Source organism: Rhea americana, unplaced genomic scaffold (genome assembly GCF_003343005.1).
Source record: "Rhea americana isolate MKP2758 unplaced genomic scaffold, rheAme1 scaffold_15, whole genome shotgun sequence".
Classification (NCBI taxonomy): Eukaryota; Metazoa; Chordata; class Aves; order Rheiformes; family Rheidae; genus Rhea; species Rhea americana.
This window is the reverse complement of record NW_028185594.1, coordinates 7,084,779-7,104,170: the sequence shown is the minus strand read 5'-3', so window position 1 is coordinate 7,104,170 and position 19,392 is coordinate 7,084,779. Positions and strand designations below refer to the sequence as shown.

At 36.7% G+C, this 19,392-nt stretch overlaps 1 protein-coding gene across 3 annotated transcripts in view; it reads right to left on the bottom strand.

The window, feature by feature from the left end:
• HECW2 (HECT, C2 and WW domain containing E3 ubiquitin protein ligase 2) overlaps positions 1 to 19,392 on the bottom strand; it is a 150,583-nt gene that overhangs the window by 47,339 nt on the left and 83,852 nt on the right. For all 3 annotated transcript variants that reach the window (XM_085299492.1, XM_085299493.1, XM_085299494.1), the window contains 8 exons: positions 18,451 to 18,593; positions 14,807 to 14,907; positions 11,976 to 13,316; positions 10,110 to 10,205; positions 5,347 to 5,497; positions 4,806 to 4,909; positions 2,273 to 2,397; positions 131 to 316 (listed from right to left, as the gene is read on the bottom strand). In XM_085299492.1, the coding sequence (XP_085155618.1) occupies positions 131 to 316; positions 2,273 to 2,397; positions 4,806 to 4,909; positions 5,347 to 5,497; positions 10,110 to 10,205; positions 11,976 to 13,316; positions 14,807 to 14,907; positions 18,451 to 18,593 (2,247 nt within the window). The remainder of the gene's footprint in view (positions 1 to 130; positions 317 to 2,272; positions 2,398 to 4,805; positions 4,910 to 5,346; positions 5,498 to 10,109; positions 10,206 to 11,975; positions 13,317 to 14,806; positions 14,908 to 18,450; positions 18,594 to 19,392) is intronic.

The following is a 19,392-nucleotide window of genomic DNA, read 5'->3' as shown; positions in this document are numbered from 1 at the left end:
GGATGTGTACCTTTTGCATTTGGAAATCTACATTTACTTATGCTCTTGCTAAGAGCAACCGACTCAGTTCTCACATTGCAACATTGAGGATCAAACACAGAACAAAGAGCTGCACGTCTATTCCACTTACCTTGCCCTGATGGTCATGTTTCATTTCCCAACCTCTCGGCAGCTCCAGCTGCTTGTTAGCAAACATGTTGAGGAAGCCCACCAAATCACGATTATGCTGGTAGCGTTCAAAATGGTGGGTGTCCCGACGGACTTTGGTGATCATGTGCTTCAAACAAGTGTTATTTGTAAACATGCGGTAGGCACTCTGAAAAAGCCATAATAAAAGTAAATAATTTTACAAGATAAAATACAACWTAAAAAAGTCATCATCTTAGCAGTTCTATTTGTGTGATGGAACACAACGAATAGATAATAGTTTTCACAAATTATCATCTATTTAGCAGAATGTAAATCCCATTCAAGGAAAGCAGTAAAGTAGGTATATCGCTTTCAAGGGAACTGTGAGTGATCARTATGACCACAGCAACAAAGAGACCCATTGAATTTGGAAGGTGTTGAATTTTAGCCTGAAGTAGTTACACTGAAGTCAATGGGGCTGCCCACCCGTTTAAAATGATGCATATGTTTTACTGACATTCTGATCTGCAGCACTGATAACTGGGTAAGTAGACAGTCATGTGAAAAATGAGAAAATAAGCACTGAGTAAATTCTTCCCAYTAGACTTTATGCTTTCAGACCTATTTTGCTTTAAAAAGAATCATCCACTCTTGTTACTATGAACGACAATCTTTTCAATGTAAAAATAGACCTAATTATCTATAAAACCTTAAAAATCCTTTTCAACTAAACTACAGCAGTATGAAAAAACCTGTTCTCATTCTGGGGTTTTGAGATGAGTGCACTATTCCAATATTCCTTTTCTCCCTCCTTCCCTCTCTCTCTCTCTCTCTCTTTTTTTTTTTTTTTTTTTTTTTTTTTTTTTGAGATATATGAACTCCCATTACTGAATCACTTCAACAAAGTTTGTTGCATTGTTTCAAATTCCATTTACCACGCTCTTGTCACTGGAACTGTGAGGCATCTTTTAGCATTACAATTGTTTAAAAAGTAAAGATTTCACAGCTATTCTCTAAATTCTGGAATCAAACATAGTTATGGAACACAGCAAAAAAGCTGCTAAGCGTTTTTGCTGGCACATACCTGTGCTTATTGATCAAAATATTTCCCATAAATAGTTTCCACCCACTGATTTCTCAAAAAAATTATAATTGCATGTCTATTTGTAACTTATCTAATAGAATTAAAATAAGAGATCAAAAAGAGAGCACAGAGGAACGTGGAAAACTTTAAATAGAAAGTAATCCCCTCAAACAAAAAATCCAAAATCCAAAACCCCAAAGCCACAGCCAACCAAAAACTAGGTCTTTGTCTCAGGATCAGCAATAGAGTCCTGACAGCAATGAAGACATAGGCCCTCCCATTGCACTGGGCTGCTACTCTCTCTGTGCCCTCACCCATCCTTCCTGGCCACAGGTCTTACCTACTTCTGCACTACTGTATGTGTTAAAGATAAAGCTGTACAGATCAAACAGAATTGTTCAGAAACACACAAGCATACATATATATCAAAACTAAACTACCAGTGACCAGTAGTTTTAAAAAGGCTAATTATTTCCAAGTATGCTTACAGATAACATATTACTCATTTCACTACTACTTTTTACACTGTAAACTCTGCTATGCAGAGGAAAATGGATGTTGAAACAAATAACTATGTAAGTAAGGAAGACTGAAGAACAGAGAAAATATGAAAAATTAATATTAAGGTATCTTTTTATTCAATGATCTCTAATGTATTTAGGCATAAAACAGGTAAATTTGAGGGCACAAATCATCTCATGAGCAGCAAAGTGACCTTAAAAAAGGCTCATCATCTTCATTCTCAGAATTGTCCCTGACCCTCTGCAGTAGACAGTTAAGAAAGCCATTCCCTCAAGAAACAGAAGAGTTTAGTGTCACAGAAAAGATAAAGAGCTGAGTCAAAAATAAAAGCTGTAAACACCAACTGGGACATCTCTGATAGTCCATCAGTTGCAAGGAATGCTGATGAGCATTTGAATTCATCCAGTCTCCCTGTGTACCACCAAATATCTTAGTATCAAACATAAAGAAATATCTTTGCATATAAGGCATCTGTATTTATAAATACGCACACACATACACACGAGAAAGCCCTTCCTCTAAGCACACAGTACTCACAGGGTTAGAATGCAGCACTGTAAAGAACTCTGGGCTGATCAGGAATTTCACAGGGGGAGACTGGAGCAATAAAGTAAGTCTGGACCTGGAGGTAGAGTGAGGCAGCACATTCTCTCTTCGAAAATCTAACAGCAAAGTGAATGACAAAGACTTCCAGTAATAATCATTAACAAGACATCACTGAAAACAATTAGATTGATTTCAATCATACAAGCAAGAAAATCACTGGTATAAATTCTTATCAGACTTATTTAATACTCTCCACAAGTGTATTGGGAATTCTTCTAACATAGCACTGAAGTTCCTGAAAATATCAGGATTCATGAGTTTAATAACATTTATTCAATGCTTTTGGTCTTCAAACATTAAAAATATATTAATTCCTAATCACTTGGGATACCAAACAGGTCTGCGCATAGAATGTGAGAAGGTACCTATGGCAACTCTGTACTTTCTATACTGTAGCTGTACACAGGTAATACTTTTTTAAATGCTGACCAATGCATATAAAAGTCATTGCACATTTAAAGTATTTCATTCCTCCTTTTAAGGCAGGCAAGTCACTGCTATCAATACAGCCCTAATCCTGATGCAGACTTAATCAGCTTACACAAGTAAGAAAAGGGTTGCCAAGGAGTACCTCTCTGTTTCAACATTCAGTAAATATTTGGGTCCTTCTCATAGCAACTGTTGAAGCGCACTGATTTTTCAACAGTATCAGGAACTGAAACTATAATAAAAGCATGGTATTTGCTACAGTGTTAAAACTATTCCCTCGAACTACGAAAATCTACAGGATATTTGGATGTACCTGTCAATGTAAATGAAAATTTATAAATTCAGACAAGGTCTGCGGTAATTTTGCTCCAAAATGCATGCCATCTTCTACATTTTGTAGGTTCTGCCTTTTACATATCATAGTATTTGCATGTTTCTCTATCAACTTGAATCTCACTATTAATTAATGCCAAAAGAGCATTAGTTATGTAGAACACAGCTACCATGGATATAAGAAAACAATAATACATAGGCAGAGAAAGAGAAAGGAAAAGAGAGGCTGTGAATTAGTCTCTAACCTGATAGAAAAAAAGAGAATGAAAAAGAAAAACAAAGAAGAGAAGGAAAATAGAGAAAGAAGAGTGAAATGTTAAATATGGATTGGCAAGGATTATAGAAAAGGGGGATGGGGAAGTAAGTATGCTATTTGAGATGAATGACATTCTAAGCATTAAACAAAATCAGAGAATGAAAGAGTAGTAAATAAAGGATAAGTAAATGAAAAAGAAGATTTTTAAAGTCACTTCTTATATGATATAGCCCCCAAACCTCCCATATATAGCACATTTATGGAGTGACAGTGATACAGTATGAAGAGCCCTGAGGTTCTGCCTGAATTCTAGGGCTGGGAGTGTCTTGCAGCTCCTGGGACCAGGCATGCTTTGCAGTTGCATTCCAACTCTATTTTGGTAAAAGACTTGGGTGTATATGAATCGCTTCTCACACCCAGCTTCGGAAGGAAGCTGTGGCATGCTGCAGATAGGTCCACTATCATAGTCTGGATAACCTGGAAACCAGAACATGTCTTCAGATAGGTTTGTCCAGCAATTTAGGGGCTTCTGAATTTGATTTATGACCGCCTTATTCAGCAGAACTTGTCGATTAGGGTTTAGTCTGAATTTGCTTTAAACTAATTTGTTAAGAGCACAACTAACCATCTAGCTGCTTCTGCACAGGCTTAGACAGCTGCACACAGAAAAAAAGAAAAGACRGTGGCTAAGGCAAAAATAAAAGGGCCACTTAGCTAAATCACAAATCCTTCAGTGACTCAAAACTCAAGAAGGACTGGCACTGCATGGGTATGAGGTTAACTTAGGGAGGAGGACTATAACTGAATATCAAGAGAACCTGGAAACAAAGTCAAAGCACAGAACAAGACTCAACTATGCAAAGGACTGAATGCCTAACAAATTACCTTTAAAAAATGTATTAGTTAATAGTAAGAAGATGACCAAAGAAAGAACTGCTTAGTGAGAGAGAAAAGTAATAATGAGGCTGAACTCATTTAATAATAAAGAAAAAAATATTCCCCCCCCCCCAAAAAAAAATCTTCATTCAAAACGTTAACACAGCTCAAATCAAAACAACTGAACAACAGGTAAAGAAAGAGAATGTAGGCTAGAATATGTAAAGAACAAGTTAAAGATTGTTGTGTAAATCAGAAATTTTCAAATTTGGGCTTGATGAAATATACTTTACAATACTTGTGAAACTAAGTGAAGCCATCTCAGAGAAATCGGTGGTTATTTCTGAGATCTGAAAAGAATAAATATTACATCTATCTTTAAGAATAGGTAAAAGAAAGATGAAGGAAACTAAATACGAGTCAGTGTATCTTCTGTTCCCACACAAACATGAACCAATTATCGAACTATTTAATGTACTCAGAAAAACAAAAATCTTTTTTTGTTGTTTTTTTGGTTTTTTTTTTTTTTTTTTTTTTTTTTTTTTTTTTTTTTTTTTTTTTTTTTGTTACCTGCATTAGAATGGTGAAAGTCCGTTTCCTCTCCGGCTCCATCCATGGCATTTGTGTGCTCTTCAGGCCTGTCGTTAGTCATTGTTCTTCGGATGCTCTGGTATCTAGGGTTAGAAGATGGGACTTTATATATACATACATACATATATATATATATATATATATATGTATGTATGTATGTACGTACACTATATGGTACCTATGATCCAATTCTGGCTCCAGGGGACTCTAATAACGAAGTTAGGCTTGCCTATCTTCTCTCGTATAGGTAAATATATATTAATCTCTCTAATTTCTGCATYAATAGCCTTTTGTGGCCTGAATTTCTGACAACCATTATCAGTTTTTGTTAGCCACATAGCTGTTGAACACAGGTGGAATATGAACGCTTTAGAAGCCAACATGCAAACTAAAAAGGACAGATAAAAATATATATGGCTAGCTGCAGTAGCAACTGAGACCCAGTCTTCACACTCAATTGTTSAACAAGGAACATAGTTTTATAACCACACAATTCACAAGCAACAACAGTAAATCTCACCGGCGATTCAGCTGTTCCATTTGCTGGATGGAATTTGACCTCTGGAGAATCTGCGGGGCCGGGGGGGCTGTGGGTCGCTGCCATGTTGTTGTCCTGTTCACATGGTCCACATAAAAAATCCGTCCATGGCTGTCAATTCGAGCCTCCCAGTCTGAATAGCAATAAAATATTGTGAACTATGGAGTGGTTGGGGCTTATATATTTGTTTTTAGTTTGTTGCTTTTGTAATTGAATCTACTGTTCCAGGTTTCTCTCTCTCTTTTACAGGATGATTTCAGCACAGAACTTTCTCACTGAAGGGTTAAGAAACACACTGCTTTTCCCTGATTTTATCCCATAAATCCAAATCTCCCATCATAGTATTTCTATGGAATTCATATCTAATAGAATACAGAAATAAATGGAAATGATCCCTCACTAAGCAGTGATTGTCCCAGAAAAAACAATTCAGGACACATGGTTTTATTCTTCTGGCCTAAATCATGCCAAGACAATCTCTGAGGCTTATCCCAGTGCAAAATGCCAATGGCTAAATACCAAAAAGCTTGCAAAGCTTTACACTTGCCATTGTTTTTCTCAGTTAACAGTAACAATAATAAAACAGATCCCAGTCCTCTTAGATGCTGCATAGTTTCATATGCTAAATGCACATTCTAAAATTGCAGGTTCTGCAAATATCATAGCAAATTCAAACGGTTCAAATTCAAATTTCAAGTGCTAGCTATAATGGTGTCCACTAGTTTTGAAAAACAAAGTACAGATAACACTAGAAGTCTAACACTAACCTTTACCTTCCTTGATCTCCTGCAGCATCTTAAGAAAGACTAGAATGTGACATCTTGGTACCAAAACTACTGCAAAATACCATTGTGTTTATTAATAGTACCCTACATATAGCCAGGCAGAAAGAAAAGACAGCAGCATAAGATCGCCTGAGTAAAATAACCTTTCTCTGTCCATACTACACAGGTTCTCTGGCCCTTTCTCACAGTGCAGAGTAAAAAATGCCCTTCTGCCCTGACGGTAATTCCTTAGTGTCAGGGAATAGCTGCAGAAGTCAGCCAAGCTGAGCATTACGCACTGCCTACACCTGCCTTTTCGCAGCCACCATTTGGTAACTTTGCAGACGGTGTTGCAAGACAGGGTCCTGGAGCAACGAGACAGTCCCCCGGAGACAGCCGGTACTGGTGCCACGGCAGGAGCAACCATCGAGCAGAAACCAAGGTGCCGGCACTGCGTCCCAACCAACTCTCCGGCTTTTCAGTGCTCAGTGGAAACCAGGTGCACGTGGCACTTAAGCGTCAGTTTGTAAGCAATCCGTGCCAGAAGCACTGCCTTCCTAGTTAGCTATGTAATGAGCAAGATACCTGGGCACTGATTGTGGCTGCGGGCTAAAAAGAGTATTTTCTATAAAACAACCTGATCAAACAGAACCTGATTAGTGAGCATCCAAAACCGCAAAAAACATGCAAATTATTTTAGATGTCAGCTGAAAAACTACTTTTAAAAACTCCAGAGTTTTCTAGAAGAGACTTTCTATATTCATGTCTAGGTAAAAACACCAGTCACTGCAATAACAACTTAAAAGACCATTGGCTAGCAACCAACTCTAAATGACTGCTGCTCCTCAAGGAAAGAGGATACAAAAATATCTTGACAGGAGAGAAACAGAACTAAATATTTCTATGTGAAGTATTTAATACTGACAGCCTTAAAACCTCAGGCTTTGTTACTGTGTGTGTATTATGACTTCTGTCAGCTCAAAGAGGCAGCTAAGTGGCTCACCACGTTACACTGCGGGGCCTGAGCTGAGTCACAAAGAGGGCAGAAAGGCAGGTTTTAAAATAAACTGAATGTGTCATCCCTTCAGGACAACCGTATATTTTAGCTGGCCACAATGCAAATTACTCTTCTATTTTTATGATGTACAATTAAAACAGTTTACTAGTGTCTAGAGCATTATTAGGGCATACAAGAGCTATGCAGGAAAGTAAACCCAGAGGGGAAGAAAAAAAACCCTGCAACTCATAATAGCAACAAAGAGAACTCTTTAAAGGAACAGATTTCAATACCTCTGGGGGGAAAAAAAGATAATTTTGATTTCTTTCTCCAAATCTGGACAAAAATCCAAAATTTTGAAATATACTATCAATTAAAAATAAAAATTCAAAATAAACAAAATTATATCAACATAAAGGTTATGGTTTGAGCACTGTATTTGCTATTCAAAATACAACATATTTTGAAGTTATTCCAAACAAAAACATTTCATTTTTATCTCAATAAAAGCAAACATTTCAATGTTTCATTCTCTGAAATCTGCTTTCAGTTTTTTTCCTAAAGAAAAAAAAGATTGATATAGATGTTCCTGTGAAAAGCTCCCATTTCCAAAAAGCAGCATCTTCTGCTGAAATCAAAAAAGTTGCATCTTCTGCTGAAATAAAAATACTCAGTCAAAACATTTAACCAGTACATGGTTAATGGTTAATAAACCAGTAATATTCTGGGCAAATACAGAATTGTCCATTGTAAAAAAAAATATATATATATATACATATATATATATATATGTAATGTCTTTTCTAAATAGAAGAAATAGAAAACAGTTTACATTGTTGAATTCATTATTTTGTTGATGTCAAACCCCAAGACATTGCATATTTGTTGCGATTTTTCTTGTGGTGATTATACTTCAAATTTTGATCTACAGTCACCATTTCTGTGACGTGATCTTGACCCAGAAAAACCTTTTTGTATTCATTCAATGTTAAATACCCAAGTTTAAACACTTGAGCAACGACTTCTAAAGTTGAGTACCTGCATCAGCACTGTCATGGACAAGGATTATCTTCTGTTAGTCAAATCATCGTTAGTCAAACTTGTTACAAAGAACTTTGTTTTCAAAAACTTGAAAGTGATGAATTGCAATATTGTAATTAATCAAGGTTGTTCAGTCAAGCTGTTATGATCTGCTGATTTTTTCCTTAGAATGTAGCAATTATAGCATAAATCTGCATGCTGTGAAGTTGCACGTTGTTGGTAGACATACTAGATGAATGTTTCCATTCTTCCTCACATTCTTTACCTTAATCTACATACAACTATAAGAAATAAGCCTACCTTTCTTTCTCTGTTTCAGATTCTGATGAAATAACAAATACAAATTCCAAATAAATTACAGTCTATAACTCAAAATCATATTCTACATATTCTACAATTAATATTTAAGATTTTATTCACATTAGCAGACTAATGTACTACATAAATATGGCACTGGGCTTTGATTTTATAGGGGTGTATGTGTAGGGGTGTTTGCCCATATGTGACTGTGTAAAAATCCCAGTAAATGACAGAAATATTAGAACACCACACAGCCAAACCTTTTTAATTAACATTCTGAGATTTCTTCCAAGTATAATGCATAGTTTGCTTCTGAAACCAAAAAGGCAATCCATGTATAAAGCACTGTCCTATAAAAGTTATCTGTATGCATTTCTAGTTTATTACACCTGATCTCTACTTATTTTCCAAAGTACTTTTTCAGTATGAAAAGTGATAAAAATACAAATGAAGTATATTTCTCCCAAGCATACTTTTGTAAAAAGCAATACTAGTTTACTGAGGTGGTAGTTAGTTAACTTTGGGATCTGTGGACAGGTCTAAGTTRTTATATACACTGATTATTATCAAAACATCAGAAAGTAAAATCTTCTCATMACCCTGGCAGAGATGAATTAGATCTGTGTTCTAATATCAGGCTCCTTACAATTACCTTCTCTAATTACAAGTTAAACACAATCCTGTTACACAAAGAAAAAATGGAATATATTCATTTTACATCAAATATCTGAACTCCCGACACCTTTAAAACAATACAGCTTTGCCACTGACTTCAATGGATCTGAATTTCACTCATTGTGTTTCCTTCTGCTAATGATCACAGACTTCAAAAAACATTATTTGTTCCTAACGCAATAATATACATTAACTTAGGAATGGTACAGGCTAGACTAATGGAAACCGATAGTGGGTCCGCTTAGGAATTTTTTTAAACATAATGTTTCTCTATCAGCTGTGCAGTTTTTCTTTTTTTTTTTTTTTTTCCTTTCTTTAAATATTTAATACTGATTAGAGTACTCTTATGCCAGGTTCAGCTTAAGGCATCTGTCTAACGTAAATTTTCCATATGTGTTAGAGAAATGGGAAATGACAATTTCTCAGCCAATTTAGGAGCGTTCAAGAACTGCTTAATATTCAGGTTTACTCTATACTCAAAAAGTCTGGACTCTGTCTCAGGAGGAAAAAAAAAGGCAAGTAAAACACAGGTATCTTCCATCTAATCCGTGGAAAGGAGACAAGAGGACATTATATGTTTCCACACAAACCATCACCATACATGAAGCATTCACAGCTTTCAGTGCCTGATATCTTTCCCTCAGAGTGCCTCATACAGCATATCACCTCACCTCCTTACCCGTGTGTACTGCACACCGAAAAGGCAGCATCACTCCTTCCTACTTCTCTGCGAATTGCACTTAACAAGTCTGTATACATCAGGCATAATTACCATAACACATCATGATAGTTTGCAGACAGAGCACAATGCCTTTTACAAAACAACCCTAGACTTAATCATCATTCCTCACTTAGAGCTTCTCAGCCATTCATTTTTGGTTCTCACATTAAAAAACAACAAAAGTAATGAGATCTCAGTAAGGAGATCTAAGCAGTCTATCCCCCAATTAAAGTATGAAGAATCTCACTTGGTGGTAGAGCCTCATCCACTCTCTGGTACCGGCTAACATCCTGACGTACTGAAGGCAGAGACCTCAAGGGCTGATGGCCATTGGCTTGAGCACCTAGAATCAAAACACACATGAATTATTTTTCAATCAATTTGGGGAAGCTGCCAGAGTTCTCTCTAAAGTGAATAAGAGATGTTAAAGCTTCCGTATCACAATTTGGGATACTCCTAATACTCACCTGGCTTTTCAGGTAAAATAAGTCACATCTACAGTTTAGGGTAAATGTTTTCTCCAACATGCTTTGCAATCCTAGTCCTGAAACTGTCACCTCTTGGGACATGCTGCAACTCCCTATTACCAAGAGAAACCAGGGCACAGGAACAGCAGTGTGTGCCCGAGCCATGTCCTAGCAAGTGACAAAGCTCTGGTTGGTCACTACAGAAACCTGCTGCAAGAGTCAAAGAAAAAACTCCACTGACCTTCCTTGCTGCAGCTATGCTGATCTGCAAACATGATGCAATTTGATACCTACTGAAAAGGCCCTTTAATGTCCAGAAAATCATGTTAAGGAATATAYTGACAGTATTTTAATAAGGTATACCAAAATTATTCTTTCTAAAATCAAAAAACCGGTTTATGAAGGAAAAAAATAAAAAGATATACATTCCCCCCGCCCCCCAGATAAAAGCTTATGACTATAACCAGTAGAGAAGTAAACAGTGTTTCTCAAACTAAGTTATTAAGTAATTTCACTACAAAAATTTACACTTTGCTTCATAAAACACACACCATGTAGGCTGATAGCTGTACCCACAGACCCTCAGGAAAGAACAACAGGCAGTAAGATCTGCCCAATATTTCCACAATTTAAGCAAGCCTAGAATTTTATTTTGTACTTAAAAAAAAAAAAGAGTATAGATTATTGTTCCCTGAGATTTCTAGTGCAATTTAGTACTCTCAAAATTGAAAAAAATAATTTGCTCTTCAGTAATATTCATCTAATTTCAATAAACCTTTAYGGCAGAGATTATTTACTATAAATGTATTTAGAATGGAATGAGCTTTAAAGACAGGGAAATTATCCCAAACTTCAGAAACATTATCAACAAGATGCATCCAACAATCCTACTTGACTGTATCTACTTGATGACATTCACTTCACTCCCTGAAGAAAGGAAGTAAAGGAATCCATTGTGAAATGTGCTTGRGAATGATCTATTGTGGACATATCTCTATTTTCAATGAACTTAGTGACACACAAAATTCTCAGGTGGTAAAATAATTTTACAACTGAATAAAATTTTAACATGGTTAACATAAGTAATACTCTCCTCTCCCCTCATGGTTCCAGCTGCACTAGGATGTGTCTATATAGATGAGGAAACGGAAAAGACAGGCTAATTAGCCTGAAGTGCAACTAGAAACTGATTACTTTCTTTTTTTCCTCCCTTTTATTTATCCTTATGGTTGTTTGTTAAAATACACGTGTATTTTCTTCACGTCAGAAACAATCCAACGAAAAGAGTCAAATATAAGTTCTAGTTTGTATTTCATAGTTTCCACACTTTGTTTTTCCCTTGTTATCTTTCTGATTACCCAACAGTGTAAACCTTGCAGAATTCTTTACCCTTCTCACAACTCTCTCAAAAATTATTTTTTCCAATTTCAAAATAAACATGTCTTGGATACTTYGTTTTCAAAAAAAAAAATCATTTTAAAATCCCTCAGAGCCTCTTGAACAAAGAAATAAACCTCAAGGGAACAAAAAGGTCTTGATAGATGAGAATTGAGAGATTTTTATTTTCAGTCCTTCATTTTTGAAATAATTTTCAATAACTGCAGAAAGGACAGGCCACTTTATAAAGTGGCTCCCACAGATATTACCTCCAGTAGCTCCTTCAACCTCTGCCATGGCACCCTCGCAAGCTGCTTGGGCTCCTTCAGTTTCTTCATCTTGAGACTGGCTATTGGCAGCAGCTGCCTGCAGGCTACTTCTTCTTTGCCAAATTTCTTCTGCTTCCTCTTGGTCTTGTAATTCACCTGCTTCAGCCTCCTGTACCTCTTCCTGAGGGACCTGTACTGCAGGTAAAGAGCCAGAAGTATTTGTAGAGTCCTGTGTTTCAGCAACAGGCTCAGTTCTAGCTATATCAGTGACACAARCGGCTTCTTCCTCTTCCTGAGGAGAAAAGGCTGGAGTCTCAGGAAACCTGGCACTTTCAAAGGAAGAACATCGCATTTCAACCGAGGAACGTTGCACAGTTGCACTTTCATTGCAAGAGCTGTCTGCCCCTTCCACATCACTCTCCCCTTCTGGCCTAGTACTAGCTTCACTGACACTTTCCGTACGAGCAGGATCACTCTGCTCAGTTTCTGATGATACCTGGGAAGGTTCAGACCCTTGATCAATGGATTCTGTTTCACTAGCACCTCTTCTGCTCCTGGCAGCAGCATTAGCAGCTCCTGAGTCTGCACTGCTAGGAGGCTGCTCTGCCTCCTGAGCAGCACATAACTCGCTGCCAGCCTGTTCTACTCGTGTTTCACTTTGAGAGCCTTGTGGGCTTTCACCTTCTGCCACCTGTGATGGTGGAAGCTCTTGGAGAATCTCTTGCTGGTCATCAGTTGATTGCAAAGGAGCTTCAGAGGCTGAAGCATTTTCATTCTCTGCAGGCCCTTCCATTACCTGGTCTGACAAGTAACTGGAACCATTTCTTTCAACACTTCTTGTAGCACCATTAAGCATTACTAAACCACCATCCTCTTCTAAGGAGGATGGAAAACCCAGGTCTTGATGTAGTTCATGCTCTTCTTCATCTGAGTCAATGTGAAGCATAGCATTAAGTCTTGTGTCAGTAGGGAAGCTACTCCTCAGTTTTGGGGAGGCCCCAAGAGGACGCTCACCACAAGCAGATGTCCCAGGTCTAGGATGATTATTGTGTTCTATTGCATCCAGATAGTCATTGAGAGAGTCCTGGCGACCTCTGGTAGGTGATGATCTTGAAGCAGTGGAGGTTAACTCATCCTGGTCTGTTTCSAGAGTTGTACTAGTCCTTAAAGGGTGTTTGGGGATTGCTTCTCCAGAAGATTCCTCGAGGACTGGCCCATTAGAACACACTGTAGATGTATCGTGATGTCCTGCTGGCATGTCCTCATCATCAGAGGGGCTCCCCAAGTCTCCATTGACAGAATTCACTCTCAGTAAAGTGCCCACTGTTTCTGGTGAAGCATCTGCAGAGAAACATACAAAAATTGAACATGAAATACATGATGTAGTTACAGACAAATCTATTTTCTTTGTATCACAGGAGTGATATTAAAATACACATCTTTCAAGATGTCTGCTTGTTTAATCAGACAGCTAAGTGAAGAAAATACAATTAAATCAATGCAGGCATCTACAATGACAGAATTTTCCCTAGATTAGTCTATACTATCTTGTAGGATAAAGGAAATTTAACGGTTGTGAAGTATCAGTGTAAAGGACTCCCATTCTGCTTTCAAATGGCACAGTATTGTACAGACAGTTTTGCAAGATGCTGGGARGTCATCGCCACAATCAAGGAATCCGTTCTTTACAGTATATCTCTTATTTTCAAAAGCAGGATTTACACAAAGCCAGACACTGATGCCATTTGTCATTATGCCCTCAGCAACTTGCAAAACAACATCTGAGATGACATGAGGAATCACAAACTGTGTACAGATATCAAACTGCATCCACATCTGTTTTAAGTTAGTTTAAAGGACTTTTCATGTAAAGAATGGAAATCTACCTAAGTAAATTCTACTCTGTATTAAGTATGTTATAGCAATAAATATAAGAGGGAAAATGAAAGTGAGCCATCTCATTTGAGAGATTTCCCACAYGTGAGTTAAACAGGCACAGAGCTGACTAATCTAGCTGCAAGTATCTGTATATTTGAGCAAGAAACTTAAAAATGAAATCAGTAAACTAGAATACCTGGCAACAAACAGATCTTAGTACAAGAGTGTTTTTTTGTGGTGACAGAGCAAAAATTAATGAGATACAGGACCACACAGCTACAACAAGGCTGGGATGGTTGTGTAAGGTTAAAAGATAGGGCAATATATCACTGCCAAAAAGATTTTACCAAGTCTAATGAAGTAGAATTTATGTATATAAGCCCTAAGTAGATATATATCATGTCACAGACATGCAACCATACTAGCCATGTTCTGCTACTTGCCTTCAGGACAGGAAAAAAGGGAAATAAAAGAACTGCTTAGTGGAAGCATGTATTCTCCTAATTGTAACAGATATTCTCAGTTCTGAGCAGGACAGAGTTCTGTAAAATGGGACATGACAGTGTGATCTGCACGTATGCTAGCAGAGGACAGCACGAGTGGAATCCCACTAGCAACTGTTTATCTCAGATGAAAGTAGCCATCGTACATGCTACTGAGTGATCAGAAACACTCAATTAGATTACCTAATCTACCTCATAAAATGAGAATAAACACATTCATTTAAAGTATAATCATAATAAAATAGAACAATAGGATAAGTCTTGATATTTTAGCAATAGCAGGTCCAAAGCAGTATTTGAAATATCTAAAATTTGACTCCCGCTAGAAAAATCTGTAACAGAGACACTACACAAATAACTACTTACCATAGCAAATCCTAGAAAGAGATATATTAAAGAAATTCTCTCTATACAGCTATCTAAAGATCCAKATCACTGACAAATTCTCACCTTCATGAACAGAAGATGTGATTTCCACTTTGAACTGAAGATATCCACTTACATGATCAGCTGGGAGCCTTCTGCCAAGATTATAACTGAGAAYTTGGTCTCTGCAAAAACAAATATATTGGTCTTTATAATTTTAACCGTTATTATTTTTAACTATCCAGGATTTTAYTTCAGACATTCTTATCAGATAGAGTAAGCATGCACTGACTCTACCGCATTCTTAAAATGAGCCTCATATTCTGGCTTGTACGGAGAAGGACAAACACCAGCAATGCCCTAAAATATCCACTACTTAACAAATAAAATAACTTGACATACTATTTTTTTAAATCATTTCCAAATAGAGATTGTGCCTCAGAAATTCTCATATATACCTAAATTTGCTCTTAATTCAAAAAAAAAATTAAACTGTAAAGGAACAGTTTTCCTTTACAGGAAAACCTTTCTTCTCTCTCCTCCCTCCCCCAAATGAAAACATTTATATTTTGCAATTAACAAAACCTTTTATTTTTTGAAAACATTCTGCCCCCTTGTGGCTCCTACTGTATACAAAATTCCTAGCTAATTTTTTTCACTTTCAGTAAAGCACTTATGCATCTGCCTAAACACATTCTTATTTAGAAAAGCTTTTAATGCTTGGATTTAACTTCAAATATGTGCTTACAATTTGTTGAAGTCAATGGGGCTCAGACTTGATTAAGTACTTAGGATAAGATCCTAGGCTATACATTCTTAYTAGGCATAGTCAAAATCCACACCTCACAGTTTCTTCCAGCTTRGCTGAGACAGTTGAGGGGAAACGATGGTCGTCTTGAAAATCTCTCTGAGAAATTACCCCTAATTATGCAAATAAACTTATAGAGTATAAACACTTGGGAGCATTCTTACTGCAATATGAATGACAAACTAAAATGAATTATTCTGAACAAAGTTCAGCAAGATAATTATAAAATAAGCTGCAGCAATTTGCATCCAAACATTACCTTTTAGTGAAAAAAAGTCCTGAATGGACAACTTCAGGCAAAGCAGACTCCTCAGGATGCTCTATCACCAAATCACTGTGCACCTAATCACTGCAGTATGTGTGTCACAGATTAATTGCTCCGTACCCTAGTTACAATTCTTCCGCTAGCCTTGGYGTGTCCTCGAGAGACTGTCATTCGAGATTTCCACAGGTCTGTGTAAGGTCTACATTACTCTAGGCCTATCGAGTTTAGAACAGGCCATGAAATGAATAATGTCTGCTCTGGATTCAGTGAATYCATACTAGCTCATTCTCATGCTTGTGCATGCCATTTTCTATGAAATYCGAAGCCACTTGGCCATTTCACTGTGCAAACTTGTGAGCCCTACTGACACCTAAATTTAGGCCTGAATTCTAGCACAGTCTATCTGAAGAATGGCTGTTTCAGACTTTACCTTTTCATTAAGGCTAATCATTAATACAAGGAAGGGCAAATTATGGTATACAAAAGACTTCATTCATGTAATGTTTTCGCGTTTACACTTTAACYTGTCCCAGCAGAGAGTTTCAGTTGTCCTTAATGTAACCCACAACGAATAGGAAGAAAGAAAAAGCATTTAACTTGCTGGACAAAAATTAAAAGAAAAAAATAACGGCAACCAATTGCATATGTATTTCATTCCTATTTCATATATGTACCACCCACTCCGTTCCATTACAAGGTTTCTAGCTAAAGGGCTGTCTGTCTTTAGGATACCGAGGAAAATGGAACTCAGATAACTGCTTGGCACACAAAAAAACATAAATAGGCATAAATTACAGACAGAACCAAAAACATCTGCAAGGCTTATTTAAAGTCTATTCTAACAGCAGTATAGCAAAAGCAAACTGAATACTTACCCAGGTTCTTCCTAGATATCTATTATACACCCCTTTCTTTCCTGAAAAGATCTAATTTATCAAAAAAACATAACTGAAGTAGGAAGAAGAAAGCAGAAAATCTCTTCTAGATTTTTTGTTTAGGGAAAAAAACAAAAAGTAGAAAAGAACTGAGTGCATATGGACGAACACAGCAAATAAGGTAGGTAATTTCCAGACCTCACACCATGAGGAATCCCAGCACAGAAAACCATTTGGAGATTTAGCATGGAAACTAACACCCTGAACCAGATTTTGTCACTGCTGTTCCTGAGTATCTAGCAGTGTGCAAATTCATTAGAAAAAGCTCCTTGCTCCAACTTATAACAATTTGTTGAAACACAGAAATGAAACATTTCTTAGWAAAGTTAGGTTCTATGTACATCTGAACTGCACTTGGATACCATTATACCATTACAAAGCACATGGGCAGACCTTTTTTCTTTTCTTTTCTTTTCTTTTTTCTTTTTTTTTTTTTTTTAATAAATTCTGTATCAGAAGACACCATCAGAATTTTAAGCTACTCTTACAATTTTATTCTTATTTTACTTACCAGTATAACCACCACTTTGGAAACTTAAAGCTGAAAATTGTTTTCAAATTGAATTTGTTTTTCTCCATTTATGCAACTTGYTATTTTGATGGGAATATCTGTGAAAAAGGAGTCCAGTTGTTTATATCCTGCTTTTTATACAAAAGCATGATGATACTGCCATGCCCTTAAACTCCCAAGGAAGAAAATACTCTTCCTTAGTTCCTCATGGGCTTCATCCCCACTTAAAGTTAGTGGAGACATTAACTTTGATGGACTTTGAGTTAGGCCCTATACAAAACATATTTGAACAATTCAGTTCTTTGCATTGTCTTTTGAGGAATTATTTTTTCTGCCTGATTTGTCAAATATAAAGGCCAGAAGATTCTGGCAAAACAACATACTGTAAAATACTGCTTTTTCTTAAGCCTAAAATTGTATTTCTGTGCGCACTGCTGCATCTCCAGTCATTCGTTTCGTATCAACGTATCACAGTGCCTGACTACAAAGTCTTACTCTTCTCAGTGCATATTTTAGCCCAGTTTGATCATACATTTCGTTGTACTGTGATTGCTCCCAGTGACCATTTTAAAGTTAAAAAAAAAAAAAAAAGCTCAAAAATCTCAAAAACATATTTCTTTAAAACGCCATGGATAGCCAAAAAGTATGGGTTATTTTTTTAAACAGCACAATAAATTAAACAGTGCTCTGTTCACAGTTGCTAAGGCAATTTTAGTGGTGTAATATCACCAACATTCTGAAAATAACCAGCCACAGCCTTGTAGTTCTGCCCACTTAGCTGAAGGGATATTAAAACTCTTGAYGATTAAACTGACAATTAAAATTCTTTAAATGTAAAAGAAATGAGCCAGTAAAATCTGCTTGTTCTAAAAAGTTTGCACACAATTGTATAGAACTGCACTAAACAATACCTTGCTTTTAGGTTAGCTAGCCATGGACAAATTTTTGTGTAAAGAAATTAAGTTAGAAATAACTTACACATGCAGGTATACACAAACATGAATACATTCAGAACAGGCTAAGAAACACAGATGTTTTCCAATCAGGCAATAAGGCTACATATTCTTAGTAAATATATTTATTAAATTTCCTACTATAGATTCAATAGGTATGTAAAGAATTAGCTGGATAAGGCTGCTCTGTGCTAGCATCCCATATGTTGAGTCTCACCAATCAGTGAAATTTAGTATTAAAAATGTATTAATTTACCCAATTGCATGTCTCTCCAATAGTCTCTGAACTGGTATGGTTAACTTCCCAAGAAAGCGCTTGATGATTGGACGACTCTTGGCAAATTTGTCTTTCACCTCAATTTCCAGGACATCTGTTAGAAGTGCAACAAAAGAATATTTCTGGAAGGAAAGAAATATTTGACACCATATCAATATACCTTTATTCAGAAAGTCCAAACATATTTACTACCAGTTTGCAGTGAACTCCAAAAGCAACAACTGATGAGTAYAGAAGTTTCCGTACTGCATAATAGTAACATCATTTACTAAGAACTGTATTTCCACATATATAATCAGCCTCTCRTAAAACCCATGCCTTTACTGTTCCTCAAAAATAAGTGCTCAGGAAAAAAACGCTGCAGGAAAGCACTTTGATCATGCCAGAAAGGAGAAACCAATGTATCCTGATGCTTGCTTCAGTCTAGATAGCAGAAAGTAAAAGGAGAACGAATCCTCAGCGTGCTCTACCAGGGAATACAAGAGTAGCAGTGCCAGTGCAGGGGGAAGAAGGAAAGAGTTTCTTTCCAGGCTGTGCTTCAAGAACTTCCCTTCTAACACCACACTGTTGCTGAATTAATTGTCCATGTACATGATAAAGTTGGAAACACACCATATAATATTAATGAAATACAGTATTTTTGTGAACACTGGAAGTAAAGGAGCAGAATTTCATGTGGATTTTTGATCCAAAGTTCAYGTCATTCTCAATGAACAGTGTTAAGCTTCAGCCAAAGCTCTTCCTGCACTTGGGGCATTTATACCACATGGTGCTAACTTATAAATGGTTYCCTGGTGTCTAATAAAGTCATTTTCCCACCCTTCCTTTGGGAAGAACACTATCACAGTCATAGTCTTCAACCTAGAGTTCATTTTCACAAAATCTATGAATATTTCATTTTTGGGATCTGTATTGCTGTGT